This window comes from Mycotypha africana (genome assembly GCF_025528875.1).
Source record: "Mycotypha africana strain NRRL 2978 chromosome Unknown BDF20scaffold_10, whole genome shotgun sequence".
NCBI lineage: Eukaryota > Fungi > Mucoromycota > Mucoromycetes > Mucorales > Mycotyphaceae > Mycotypha > Mycotypha africana.
This window is the reverse complement of record NW_026515734.1, coordinates 1,142,784-1,157,201: the sequence shown is the minus strand read 5'-3', so window position 1 is coordinate 1,157,201 and position 14,418 is coordinate 1,142,784. Positions and strand designations below refer to the sequence as shown.

General features: G+C 37.2%; 5 protein-coding genes across 5 annotated transcripts; 3 read left to right on the top strand and 2 right to left on the bottom strand.

Annotated features, from left to right (window-relative positions):
- Positions 1-189: 189 nt before the first annotated feature.
- On the top strand, positions 190-953 carry BDF20DRAFT_916177 (uncharacterized protein; the record flags this gene model as incomplete). Its single annotated transcript, XM_053084420.1, has 2 exons — positions 190-765; positions 834-953. 2 exons carry the CDS (start codon positions 190-192, stop codon positions 951-953), a joined length of 696 nt encoding a protein of 231 aa, XP_052933043.1.
- Positions 954-1,288: 335 nt separating this feature from the next.
- Positions 1,289-2,505, top strand: BDF20DRAFT_980148 (uncharacterized protein). The gene is made up of 2 exons (XM_053085115.1): positions 1,289-1,863; positions 1,945-2,505. Exons 1-2 carry the CDS (start codon positions 1,407-1,409, stop codon positions 2,475-2,477), a joined length of 990 nt encoding a protein of 329 aa, XP_052933042.1. The 5' UTR covers positions 1,289-1,406; the 3' UTR covers positions 2,478-2,505.
- Positions 2,506-3,467: 962 nt separating this feature from the next.
- On the top strand, positions 3,468-8,961 carry BDF20DRAFT_916175 (uncharacterized protein; the record flags this gene model as incomplete). The annotated part of the gene is made up of 10 exons (XM_053084419.1): positions 3,468-3,487; positions 3,561-3,764; positions 3,852-3,878; positions 3,971-4,041; positions 4,132-4,411; positions 4,510-4,699; positions 4,772-5,974; positions 6,046-6,087; positions 6,146-6,265; positions 6,415-8,961. The coding sequence occupies 10 exons, from the start codon at positions 3,468-3,470 to the stop codon at positions 8,959-8,961; spliced, it is 4,704 nt and encodes a 1,567-aa protein (XP_052933041.1).
- Positions 8,962-9,317: 356 nt separating this feature from the next.
- Positions 9,318-10,020, bottom strand: BDF20DRAFT_907700 (DNA-directed RNA polymerase; the record flags this gene model as incomplete). Its single annotated transcript, XM_053083409.1, has 4 exons — positions 9,318-9,448; positions 9,521-9,597; positions 9,686-9,780; positions 9,847-10,020. 4 exons carry the CDS (start codon positions 10,018-10,020, stop codon positions 9,318-9,320), a joined length of 477 nt encoding a protein of 158 aa, XP_052933040.1.
- A 158-nt stretch (positions 10,021-10,178) lies between these two features.
- Positions 10,179-12,536, bottom strand: BDF20DRAFT_890859 (caspase domain-containing protein). The gene is made up of 8 exons (XM_053082212.1): positions 11,961-12,536; positions 11,774-11,869; positions 11,584-11,688; positions 11,383-11,510; positions 11,190-11,302; positions 10,987-11,122; positions 10,531-10,921; positions 10,179-10,450 (listed from the first exon to the last, which is right to left on the bottom strand). Exons 1-8 carry the CDS (start codon positions 12,460-12,462, stop codon positions 10,311-10,313), a joined length of 1,611 nt encoding a protein of 536 aa, XP_052933039.1. The 5' UTR covers positions 12,463-12,536; the 3' UTR covers positions 10,179-10,310.
- Positions 12,537-14,418: the final 1,882 nt, after the last annotated feature.

Here is a 14,418-nt window from a genome sequence, read left to right as displayed (position 1 = left end):
TATACTCAACATATGCATAAAACTCAATATTAATCTAATATTGTGTTAAATGTTTAGACAATAAATTCATAGCTTCTTCTGGTTACGATCGGACATTCAAGCTTTGGGCTGATGAAAATCTTGTTTTATAGATAGCCTGCATGAAACCACTATAAATAGTTATTGTGCTTATATTTCTAAATTATTATAATGCCTGTTAAGACCGCTATCGGTAAAAAAAGACATGCTAGCAATAATAAATTACAGAGAAAGCCTCCAAAAGCATTGAAAACCTCAAATGAACAGGTAGAAGCTCATAAAACCATGAATCTATTGCCGTATTCTCAACCATCACTTGTTTCTGTTTTAATCAGATCGATCAGACTTCCGATCAGGGTAAATTGCAAAAATTGTTTGCAAAGATTAGCCATGTCAGAAAAAGTTAACGCAGCCTTAGCACAATTAGAACAAGAGAGTGAAGGACTGTTTGATAATCTCGACGAGAAAATGGATGACGGAGAGTTAGAAGAGATCATCAAGCAGATCAACAGTGAGAATGAGTCTGATACCGCAGAAAGTTCAAACGAAAATGGTGAAGAATCTGAAAGTGACTCGGACGAGGCAAATACAAACGCTGAAGTAGAAGACGTACAGGAAGAAGAGAATAATGACGAAATGGATGAAGATAAGGATACAAATCAACAGAGTACAACGAATAGTTTTAGAAACTTATACATGACGAACGTGACGCAGGCTTTTGGGTCAGATTTGGACCAGATCAGACAGGTATTATAGAGCAAGAGACTCGTTTTCTTCAAACTAGAAATATGATTATTTACAAATCGGCATTTTAGGAACCAAATTTTGACAATGTTCGCTTGAACATTTTGATCGATTCTTTAGAAGCTGGTATTGATATATATTCCAAGGTTGAACAAGAGATTATCCTTGCCGATGACGAAAACAAACATTAATAACATACACTTTTCTCAAACTGTTTTAAATAAAGAGGTATCTCTGAATTGTCATTTGAACTTTTGAGGGGAACAAAAGAACAAAATTCCTGGTACAATGGGTTTATACATTGTTGTTTCTTCTCACAAGTGCAATATTTGACAGAACGGTGATGAAGGTCTCCTCTGAATTGTAATTATGAATGGTTTCTTCTCAAATATGTTACGTTTAATGCTGGGCTCTTAAAAAAATTAGCATACTCGAGCACCGATATCATTTAGACCCTGCAAAGGCCTGTTACTTTTTGTGAAAAAATAACCAACCATTCATAGAGACGAGGTGGAATCAACAACCCAAAAAAAAAAAAAAAAAAAAAAAAAATTACAGCGAGAATATTAAAACGGCGGGCTTTAGTGAGTATGGCTTATGAATAACTGTCAAAATTCACCTGCCAAATAGACAACTAAACGAGAATGGGCAAATTGAAAAGGAAGAAATTGACGAATGCGCTGAACAGATTACTGAAGAAAAGTGAAAAAAGAAAGATACAGCAAATCAAAGCGCAGAAATATGAGGAAAACCTTGATAAAGCAAAGCAGAATCAGATTAAACGAATGAACCCAACTGTTCATCGTCCTCATCTGCAATATAGCTCCAAAGACCGTATTCTGTTGATTGGTGAGGGAAACTTTTCTTTTGCAAGATCTCTTTGCGAAAACTATTTAAAAGAAGGCGCTGGTAATTTGGTAGCCACCTGCTACGATTCGGAAGAGACTTTATACGAGAAATATGGAGACGAGGCTAAAGATAATATAAAGCTTATTCAAGAGTATGATGGTACAGTCTATTTCGGCGTAGACTGTACGAATTTGCCAAAACATATTAAAAGGAACAAATATACGAAGATTGTATTCAATTTTCCTCATGCAGGTTTGTGTTATACGTGAAAGGAAAGAGAAAGGTATCCACGGAAACTATACTAACAGTTATTTGTCTCTGCTCGAATTGAAGGCGCTGGCATCAAAGATCAGGATCGTAATGTGTTGGCTAATCAAAAGCTATTGAAGGCCTTCTTCGATTCCGTTGAACCGCTCCTCAGCAAAGCAGGAGAAGTACAGGAAGTTTTGAACGTAGCCAATGATAAAGATACTGCAGGCGGTGATGAACTGATACCAGATGGTGAAATTCATGTAACACTGAAAACCTGTAAGCCCTACAATTTGTGGGCAATCAAAGAGCTAGTAAAAGCAAAAGGAATCTTAGCAGCCAAAGCAACTCTGCCGTTTTCTCCGGATGATTTCCCGGGCTATGAGCATCGACGAACTTTAGGATTCAAAGAAGGCGTTAGTAAAGGCGCCAACGCGGAGATTTTGGCTTCCATGCCAAAAACATTCATATTTGTCAGAAAAGAAGTGATGGACAAACAGAATCAGGATGCATTAAAAGGTGCGCAGAAGAGAAAACTAGAAGATTTTAAAGCGCAAATCGGCAAAAAAGTTAAAAGGAAAATGCTCGAAGAAAGTGATGATGATGATGATGAATAATTCTTTGTAGAAGCGCTAGCATTTATTTAACTTGAATGAAAAATATTTGAATCATTTGATCTTTTTTTCGTCATGTTAGTCGATTTTCTGTAAAAATGAAAGGTTGCTCTTTATTCAATGTGAATCATGAGGAACTAATGTCTTCAGCTGGTCTGAATAAGGTGTAAGTTTGTTGGTAAAATATCCAAGATCGGTAGTAGAAGTATATAAGCAGAATAGGTCTCTGTCAATAGCTTTTCTACCTGCGAAAGCGTAAAAAGTGAAATGAGTAATTCAAAATGCAAAGACTATTTATGTTCACCTCCCTTAGAAGTGGGCGGGAGTCAACAAAGCCATATCAACAGTTTTCTCTAAACTGTTTCTTCATTGAATTACTAACAGCAAAAGCCTTGATATTACAGTGATTTTACGGATCCATAACTGCAAATACGGATATGCGCATTACTGTTATTTCCTTTCAGTCAAACCTTTCCTTAATTGAAGGTTCTGAACCCTATGATAATGACTCGGACCTTTGTTTAATTAAGTGTGCCCATTTAATGTAAACAAACAAATTATGTATGCAGCTTTTTTACAAATAAGGAAGCCTGGGCTCTGAGCACCTGATAATAAAAATTATGAGTTATCCAACATAGATATTTTTACCTAACGTCGAGGAATATACAATAATTGTGTGTAAGTAAATCTCAAGCCGTTATGGTCATTGTCAATTGCAAACGATTGAAATTATACAACATCTTTTAAAGTAAGCATTATCGTAGTATATGTGTAACTAGTAGGAAAAAAATCCAACGGAAAGTCATAGCAATTGTAAATAAACAGAAAGAAAGGGCACACATAAACCTTCTTTCTCCTTCCTTTTCTTTCATTTTATTTCTTTTTTTTTTTTTTTTTTTGTATATATTTCTTCTCTGAATTATTTTTAATCTTTTCACCAAAAGTTTTATTGTAAATACATACCTTATCCTAATTTCGAATAGACAAATTCAAATGGATGCAGCATCAGTGAGGTATTTCAGAGAAGCTCGAAACAGATATAATCAAATGACCTTGACTTATTTTCATTCATGTTTTATCTTCTAGAGTTGGGTTGCGAGTTCGACCTTTGACTGAGAAAGAAGTATCAAATAAGTGCACGGAATGTCTTACAGTGATTCCGAACGAGCCACAAGTACTACTAGGCACAGACAAATCTTTCACTTACGATTATGTCTTTGATACAAAAGCAAATCAACCACAAGTATACTCAACGGCAGCGGCTCCTTTATTGCACAAGTTCCTGGACGGGTAAGATATCCTACTAAGTTTTCTTTCAATTTGATACGCATATTACACTTATTAACAAAAAATCATTTTTACAAAACCAAACAACAGCTATAATGCCACCATTTTTGCTTATGGGTACAAAATTGCAAGCTCCAAGTACTTTTGCTTGTTTAAGAATCACTTCTAATTACTCACAGAGATTATTAATTTTATTGAATAACCTACAGTCAAACTGGCTCCGGTAAGACATTCAGTATGGGCACAGGGCTAGACAACAGCATCAGTGCTGAAAATGAAGGTTACTATAAAAATCTAAATCTTAACTTTATTGTCTCTTTGTAACAAAGATTGAACTCTGAAAGTGTGATAACTTATTCTTTGCGTATAGGCATTGTCCCTCGTTGTATTATCGAATTATTTCAAACATTGAAATCTCGTGAAGCAAAGGAAGACGAATACAAATACGAAGTATATGTATCTTTCCTTGAACTTTACAATGAAGAATTTGTGGACTTGTTAAACAGCCCAATGCAGTGGAAACGCAGATCACTAACGAATCACGCACCAGCCGCAACAAGTGATGTATGTATCAGAGAAGACATTGCAGGAAATATCTATTGGAGTGGTGTTAAGGAAGAAGCATGTCAAAACGCCGAAGAAGTGCTAAGGTAAAATATATGTACTCTTCCTTGACCAGAACAATTGTAAAGTTCATTATGTAACACGCTTCGTCGACATCTCTCTTGCTATAATTGTCAATACCCAGCCTTCTTGCCCAAGGTTCGCTAAGCCGTACGACAGGTTCTACGGATATGAACTCTGTTTCCTCCAGATCTCATGCCATTTTTTCCGTCATATTAAAACAGCAAACACCTGACCGAGATGAAGCAGGGAATAAAACAATCAAATCTTTGTCGAGTAAATTTCATTTTGTTGATCTTGCTGGGTCAGAAAGGGTATGCTCTGATGACTGAAAAGAATCGTATATACATTTGACTAACCTTCCAATGTCAATTTATGGTCAATAGCTGAGTCGAACTAATGCTCAAGGCGAAAGAGCCAAAGAAGGAATAGCAATTAACTCAGGGCTTTTAGCCCTCGGAAACGTTATTTCAGCATTGGGCGATGAGACTAGGAGGGCAACACACATCCCTTACCGTGATAGTAAGCTAACAAGGCTGCTGCAAGACTCACTGGGCGGCAACAGCCAAACTCTAATGTTGGCATGTGTTTCTCCAGCGCACACCAACTTCATGGAAACACTAAGCACTTTAAAATATGCAAATCGAGCAAAAAATATTAAGAATCGAGTGACAATTAATCAAGACTTTGCTGGTTCATCGCTGGAAGTAAACCAGTTAAAAGCACTTGTTTCTCGACTACGGATGGAAATTGCATCTTTACAAACTGTTGATCGACGGCATGCAGGCACTGCTAGTTTACTGTTCGATAAAGAGGACGGTCAAGCCCTGCGTGAAGAAGTAAAACAATTACGAGAACGGCTAAAAGACATGTCTGACCAAATTGTTAGGGTCACCAGCGAACGAGACACTCTATTAATAGAGCGTGAGCTTGGTGAATTCATGCAAGACGATATTTCAGACGATGACAAGCTTTTTCAAAGCATTGGTGCTACAAAGAAAATCGAAATTAGTCCTGTTATTGAGAATTATCTCAGCAAAATACAAAAGCTTACTAATGAGTTAAATGATTCAAATAATAAGTTAAAAACCATGGAAACTGAATATCAAACATTACAGAAAACATTGAAAAGACAACAAGAACAGCAACAGCAAGCATTAATCGCGAATACCGTACTGCAGAAGTTCTCTAATATAGGTCAACAGCCACAACCCAAACACAATAACAGCGGACGTCGACGGATAGCCATTGTGCGGAATTCAAGCGTAGGCAATTCCTCAAGCAATAATTATCATGCAGTCAGAATTACAACAAAGAAAAACATAAAAAGACAGGTGATAATCAATAAAAGCTCAAGTACAAGTTCACGTACGTCTAGCAGGAAGCACAAAAAGAAGATAGCTGCACACAAGCATCCAAAATCAAATCAGCAAAAAGTTGCAGCAGCTGAAGTACAAGACTATTACGAGGACGAGGGTTTCGTCAATGATCTTCAAGATGGAGGGGTACATCACGAGGAGGTCAAGGAGAGCATAGCAAAGGTTCGTGCAGATATACGGAGAAGCCTGGAGGTTCTTGAATTAGTGAAGGTATGTCAGTGGATGCTGTTCTGTCTTTTTGCTTTTTGAACATATCATAATGACATTCCATTACAATTTAGCCATTAGACGATACCGCTGCTTCTTGGGAGCAAGAATTAAAGGTAATTTGCCAAAACTATTTAGTTGTAGGTTTTTATGATTGACCCTGGAATAAAATAGAGTTTCGAAGCAGAGGAAGCAACATGCAAACAAATGCAAAGAATACCATCAGATGAAGGCAGGTTCTCTTTGTCGCCTTCTCCTGTGGAGGAAGTTCAAAAAGACAAAATTGAAACTTTAGTAAGTCTGTTAATCTATTTAGCCTTCTCATTTGCAGAAACTCTGACTGTTTCTGCTGCTTCTCAATATATGCAAATACTTGTTCTCAAACTACGTTTATTGTGTCCTATCATGCTAACTTTTTTTTAAATCACCAAACATTTTCATAGAATACTCCTTCATGGACTGGTGATGAAGATGATGTATCTAACGGCCATGGCGTACTCGATTTAGCTGCAATTGCTTATAATAAAGAAAACACTTCAATGGCTGCAGATGAACGATGCAAATATAGCAATCAGTTGTCTCGTATGCTCCATCAAATTCAGTCAGATATCAAGGTCAAAGAGGAGCTTGTTTCTCATTTGGAAAAATCAGAAACAGAATATTCCTTCATGCGCAAAAAGTTTGACGAAAAGATTATTCAACTCCAAGCTCAGTTAGCAGAAACGCAAAAGGAGAAGGAGGTTGCCATGACCAGAGCAAGGTCTGGTTCATTCACAAGACCTGATGGCACAAGCAACTTACAGCAATTAAGGGCATCTGATAAGCAACAAGCTGATTTACGTCAATCATACGAAATCAAAATAAAAAACCTACAAACAGAAATGTATGAACTTCGTCGTAAATACAACAATGTAACGTCAGCTATGCAATCTACCCGTAATCAAAATGAGTCTCTCCTACGAACACTGAAAGGAAATATTGAAACACTCAAGGTAGAGAAGAAGAGGCTAGCTCATCGAATGAAAACAGAAGCTGAACGCGTTCGCGAACAACTATCTCAACAAGAACGCAAAATCCAACAGTTGCAGCGGCAGCATGCCAAATCGAATCAAGCTCGACGTCGACTTGAACGAGAACATGAGCAACAAAAACTAGTACTTAAGAAGCGTAATGAAGAGGTCATTCTTGGTGCTAATCAATTAAAGCAATTGATATCTATTATGAAAAAAGCAGTGCGTGAAGGTGGTTTACTGGATGATCGATTGCTGAATAAGATTGCCCCTATTATGGGCGGAACATTTGCTGTAATCGCACGTGGTGGAGGGCATGGATTTCCCAAACGAACTATCAGAAAGAAGAATCGCATCCCACTCAATATCCGTGTCTTACGTAAAAAGGAATTGCTTGATAAGGCACTATACCAGTATATACAAGGTAAACAAGCAATCGTTGAAATGGAGCAATTGCTGATTAGACGCGAACAACTCGTTGACGAAAGAAATGAGCTTGAGGACGAGAGAAATCAAGTTTACAACGTAGAGAAAGAACATGAAGAAACTACAGGACAACCCATGGATATGATAGCTGTGGAATTGATGGATGACAAAATTGAACTCCTCTCTGCAGAAATATCCTATCTTTCTGCTCGCATACAAACACTTCAAACCGAAGCGGCTGTTGATTCACATGAGCATAAATCAAAGAATCAACAGAAACTAACAAAGCATGTTACATTTGTAGACGATATAATCAATAACGATGAAACCCAAAATGATGAATGGACAGATATTGATGCTTACGAAGATCAATTCAGTGTTCCACTCAACGCTGCTCCTGAAGTTGCTTACGATACTGCTTCAAAATTAATCAAATCTTTGGAAAATGATGAATGTAAACGTATAATGGAAACGTTAATTGACGATATTATGGAACTTAGAATGAATGAACATGGCCGGCAAGCAGTAGTACAAAACTTAGAGAAGACTTTGACGGATTTACGTCGTGCTCTGATCACAATGAAAAAGACAGCTTATTCGAGTACTACAGACAGCCTTTTGTCCGTCAATGAAGATAGCGCGATCGCGATGATGATACAAGATAGCAATGACATCATATCAATAGCCAGCAGCAGTAGAAAGAATAGCATGGCTTTCGATAACTTAAACGCAGATTGTATTACTAACGATAACAACATGATACAACATATCAGTTTACCGAACTCTCCAGTTATTTCACCGCCGTCAGATAAAACCACTTTTTTACCTTGCTCAAGTGGTAACTTTGCGACGACAACAAAAGCACCGATACCTGCTTATTTAAACGAGCATCTAAACAAACATATGACTTTGTCGCGAGAATCAACCCCTTCACCAGATCGATTTTTCAACATGGTGCAGAAAAAAATATCATGGCAGCAACAATATGATGAAAGGCTTGATATAGGAGAAGAATTACTGAAACCAAAGACTATCGAAACAACTGAATTCCGGCATTATGCTAGCGATCATGAATCTTCTACGTCCTCTATCCGTAGTAACCATTTCCGAAGATCATCGATACAATCAGATATGTCTTCTTTATCTTCATGGACACATAGAACAATTGATCGTAATACGATGAATTCTTCTGTACAACATACTGAAAAGCCTATATCTCATTCAATTGCCGCACATATTCCAGCTTTGAATATGTATACTAATTTTACTCCTTTCAAACAATCACTGTTGCATAGCCATTCATCTGCAAACCACCTTTATCAAGCCCATCCAATGTCACGTCGTCCTTTGCCCGCTGTAGTGACGAGTAACTCTACTATCGACAGATCAATTACTCCAACTGTCTTTGATCGATTATCTCAGACACCTACTAGATCATCTAGAGCAAAAATGAACTTTCGCTATAGCAGCAGTAGTGTAGATGATCTACGAAAAAGATGGGAGCTAGAACAGCAGTCTGCAAACATTCCCAGAGCTCGCGTATCACCCACTTAATTGCATGCCACTTTCGAAAAGCTACAACTTATCTATTTGTATTTACTGTTTTTTAATGCTATTTGTTAATTTCCCTTCAATAAAATTTGACTCAATATATAACATCGTCCCAGCTAAACGTATCTGCAGTTGCAAACCTAGCCTTTCTTCGACGCAATGCAAAAAAAAAACTAACTTGAAATGCCCTGTTCAATATAACTTGTTTGTTTAATACATACAGTTTTAAGATTGGTGAGTGTGTAAATCCATGTGGTGATTGTTTTATTATATGCACTTCCATCGTTTAATAGGTTCTTCATCGGTGGTTATATAAATAATCGTCTTCCTTTTTCTTATATACAATTAAAGACGTTTAGTTATGCTACTTCTTCAAATTCCACATACTCTTTCTTTGCAAATTCTGCGATAAATGTTTCTTGGACATGTTCTACTAGGTCTAATAGATTACTAAGGCCGGTTTTTAAAGCATCAATAGCAGTTGTATTCTCTATAGTATTGTAAGTAAAATGAACACTTCACAAAACATTCTGTATATTCTGATCAAGCTGCGTAATCATACCTGTGGTTTGAATACGAACATTCATTTTAGCTTCTGAAGGATGTGGAATAGAATAACCACAAAAATCTACTTCTGGGCTATATAAATAGCGTTGTACTGTTAGTTTTCCTGCTTTTTCAATCAGATATTGCCTTTATCCATTAGGCCTTTTTATTGCTTCTTTACTTTTTGTTTATGACATGTCGTAGAGCGTTGCCCAGAGTGTGATCTTCTTCTTTGAAACAAAAAGTCAAGGCAGTAACATCACTGTGGTTGCCAACCTAAAAGCGACGAATATCAGTTACTATTCAGAGCAAATGTTATAAAAGCCTCTAGCTCTCACATACAATTTCGACTTTGTCTGCGCTGACAACTACATCAGGTTCTTCTTCCATTTCTTCATCGCTATTTTCTTCTTCGGCTTGCTCTCCCATTTCGGAAGAGCTTTCATCAATCTCCATTTGCTCTTGTTCTCCATTGACAGTAGAGTATTCTTTTTCGTCCACGGATGCTGGTGCCATTGTTAATAATTATGTTAAATGGTAGGATAAAAAAATAGGACATTCATGGTAAATAAATTTGAAATTCTCCCTTGTGACAGTCAACCGAAAGACAGTGGCTTATTTTTATTGGACGTGCATTGTCAAGGAAAATAGGACTTCAGAAATGCTTTTTTCGTTTTACAGTATCATTGTGTTTACAACTTTTTGGAAGCTGTTTGAAAAGGGAGATGAAAAGATCGATGCTTCTATAAATGATAAGATTTCATTGGTATGTTTATTGGTTTTGTTGTGCAATAGTAAAAGTGAGTTTAGAGGATAAATAACAAGTTTACATCGATCGGATGGGATGACGATAACTGAGGACGTTGGGAATATTTAGTGCGCAAAATATCGCGAATAGCATTCAACAATTGCAGATACGTTAATTGTTTATTTTGACGTAAAGCAGCTAAAATGATAATTAACAATGTTCAGATCATATGATGAAAAATATTATGTCTCTCTTGAATATTGTTATATCGAACTTACTTGTGAAAGCATAAGACATAGCTCCAGTAGAAGCTCCATTTTCCACAGCATCAGCAGAGGTCTGATTGTCTTTACAACCTGAGAACATGATAACATCAGATTCGGAACTCTTAAATTTCTTGACGCGAGCATCTACATTCTTTTTGCTCATCATGCTCTTTCCAAGGCTCATAAGTGATGAAAGTGCGCCTGACTTGTTACCAGTAGCATACGCAAGGCCTGCGCTTAATAAGCCAGCACCAGCATCCTTGAAAATACTCTCCTGCTTAACAGTGCCTTGAGTGGAATAAACGTAAGGTAAATCAAGTGCTGTACCAGAATGGCATGAATCGAAAATACATGTCAAACGGCAACCTCTAGGTAGGGGTCGAACCATAATCTCGTGCATTTCCTTTGATCAATTAAATAGGGTCAGTATTTTCAGCATATATAGATAAACAATAAGTGCTGTTTTACATCATCAACAATTTGTCCTGTGTCGCCTGGATACATTTCATGGTCCACAGGGTAAATAGTTTCATCGAAGCCATCATCCTCGTCCCCATTTTCATCTTTTACTCTACCACCGTGTCCGCTGAAATGGAAGAAAAACCTAGATAAACACTGCGTATTAGCGGCCACCTTTCAATCAGAAATCGACGAAAGTGCTCTCTACTTACGAATCATTCTCTCTCGCATCGTTGACAAGCCATTGCATAGCACTCAACATATTTTGTTTGGTTGGAATAAACTTTTGGTCCTGCTGATCATCTGTCAATATAACCATATCCTCCTATTCAAACAAACATCAAAATGTATATTATAAGCAATTAAAAGCACGTTCTCATTCCATCCTAATTCCCAAATATATACCTCCTTGAAATCAAACAAACTTATCAAAAATTGCTTCACATTTTTCACATCATTGATACATCCATTCAGCTCATTTTTGGAATTAAAATAGTTGATACCGATTAATAGTGCTCTTTTTCTTCCTTGACCTGTAAGAAATTTGAATAAGCTTCCCCTTTAATACTTTTTTACCATCTATAAACAACTCAAACAATAACTTACAATTTGAAAGCTGGAAGTTAGGTGGGGCTTGGTTCTGCATAGACGGGTTTACGTGCATAACAAAGTCATTAGCAGAAGCATCACCTTGTTGCTGACCATATGGAACTGATGCCATTAGACGACAGACAAACACAAAATGTTAATACGCTTCTTGCAGTTGAGCAGTAAAATATGTTGCTGTTCACTGTACCTGGGTTAGGTCCCTGGTTATGAGATGATTGTGGAGGCTGTGGATAATTTGCTTGACTCAAATTAGGATCACTCGGGCTGAAAACAGGATCAGGCCCTTTTTTAAACAGTGAAAATATAGCCAAGAGTTGTATATGAGTATCTGCAACACTGTATTTTTAAACACTTGGTTAATCTCTCTTTCATACCTTGATATGGAGGTGGTTGGATTCCATTATTGCCTCTTTCTTCAGTAACTGAAGATAACTGATTTGGACGGTTTCCAGGGATCGGTGGAGGTGAAGAGTATTGGTGATGAGGAGAGACCGAAGACGGTTCGCTGCCCAGATTCTGAAATGAGGGGTAGCTCTGTGCTGGCACTGCTGGAGGAGGATATCCTTGTGGTGGCGGGTAGCCCTGCTGGCTACTAGGCGGGGGATAACCTTGCGCTGCTGGTATGGGATACCCTTCTGAAGGTGGAGGATATCCTTGTGTTGGAGGTGGAGGGTAGTTTTGAGGTGGAAGATAATTTTGCTGTGGTGAAGGATGATAGCCCTGGGAAGGCGGATAGCCCTGATAGCCCTGAGGAGGGGGATAGCCCTGAGGAGGGGGGTAGCCTTGCTGAGGTGGTGGAGGGGGATAATTTTGAGTCGGAGGATACCCTTCAGGTTGGCCATAGCCGTGCGTACCATAAGCGCCAGGATAAGTCATCTTGATTTTAGTATTATTTTGTTGGAAAAGCGAAAGGGAAGAAGTCTTCTAAAAAAAGCAAATTTAAAAGGCAAAACGGCATAATGCTTCGATTTCGGATTGCAGTAGGTTTTCTCGGATTGACGGTATTTCAATATTATAATACAGATTTATTGAACAATCTTCACAAAATATGGAATAAGTTATCCAAATGAGCCCATCATATATTGATATAGTTGTTGCTACTCTCAAAACCTATATGCCTTTTATATCTGCTTATAATTCAGTTAATCAATGTACTTTATTACCTGAGCTCCATTACCATCAAGAATTAAGTTGTGAACAAGAAATATTTGAATATGTTAGAACCTGACGACAATCCCTGAAATGAAGGCTATCCTCAGAGTTTTCTTTCTTTTCTTTTTTGCCATCTTTGCTTTTCCAGAACCAAAGTATAAGGATTAGAATGAAGTAGGCATCATATGAACTGCAATTTAGAAAAACGTAAGAAAAAGGTAAATATACGAAAAAACAGCGACGCCGCATTGTATTGTCATGAATTGACGTACTTGCCACTTCAGTAAGAGAAACAAAAAGCTTGTCTACACAATTCAACTACGCGTCAAGATAACTGGCTCTTAGTACTTTAAAAAAAAATCTATATATTCTTGATAAATCCGATTACTTAATAAGAAGGTTTATAAAATCAAGTATCCTTTTCAATTTTTTATGAAATTCGGCATTCGACCGCTACTTCTACAATAACCTCTGCCAAAGAAATTAGTCAATTTGTGTTAAATATAGCAGCGCGCTAAATGAAGGGAAGAAGTAGAACAAAGCAGAGGTAAAAAGGAGAAAGCATTTATATAAACAAGAAAGATAATTACAGATTTCTATTGAAAACTAAAGGCATCAGAGGAACTTGTACGTAATTCTCTTTAAGACGTCAGTAGCAAGGTACCTTTGGCCATGATCGAACATCGTATTCGGCTATCGCGTCTAAATTGGATCGATCAAGGATTCTTTTTGATTCATTCGTCCTTATATACACTGCTCGAGGCCTATATTACAAAAAAGTTTTAGCACAGACAGAAATGTGGACAGATTTTACTTACATGTTGACAAACATTACACATCACATTGGTGCGTAACATCCATTGTCCTGCTGTTATCTGATTCAATACATCCTTATTTTAAGGTCGATTACCAGTGCCTTGACCGATTCAGGAAGTCTTCAACCTGCCGTATTAGAAGACGTATTCCTGAATGTGAATATACTCAAATATACGTCATAACTATTAAAGGACTTTAAGATTGCTTTCTTTGGAGTTGTATTAATCTCTTGTAACTTGCTTGCTTTTTTTTTTTTTTTTTTTTTTTTTTTTTTTTCTGGGTGCTCATTTCTATTTGAATAAAGAACTCACTGTCATAGTATACTCGCTTACTAATATTCGTTATGTTAAGGCAGTATAATGTGAATGTTGTTTTAAATCTATAGTATATTGCCGAATAAGTTCATCCTGAGAATGAGGGTTTTCCAGTTTATTCTAACAATAGTTCAATTCAAACTCAAGTACCGTATCAACATGATTTCACATTCTTTTTGAACTGGACTATTTCCATCATCAGCAAGAGCCTCCCTCCCCTCCACTATTAAGTCAAACACTTCTCGACTGGTTCCCTTCTTTCCCCATCGATTTGCCATCGTTCATATCCTTTTTTACCCTTGAGCTTTATTCTTGAGCCCAATGGGATATTTTGGATAACTACAATACATGTGGATCTGTCCCAGGCAATTTAGATAAGTTTCATATCGCGTGCCCATTGGCATATCTGTAATAAAAACTTGTTTGAACGTATCAACATGATTAAACATTTACAGGTAAAGTTGTTTGGAAGAAATGGTTATTTGTCTCAATTTTATCGCCAATTTCTCATGCTCTCTGATAGTACTCATTCATTGATTGTCCTCTCAGA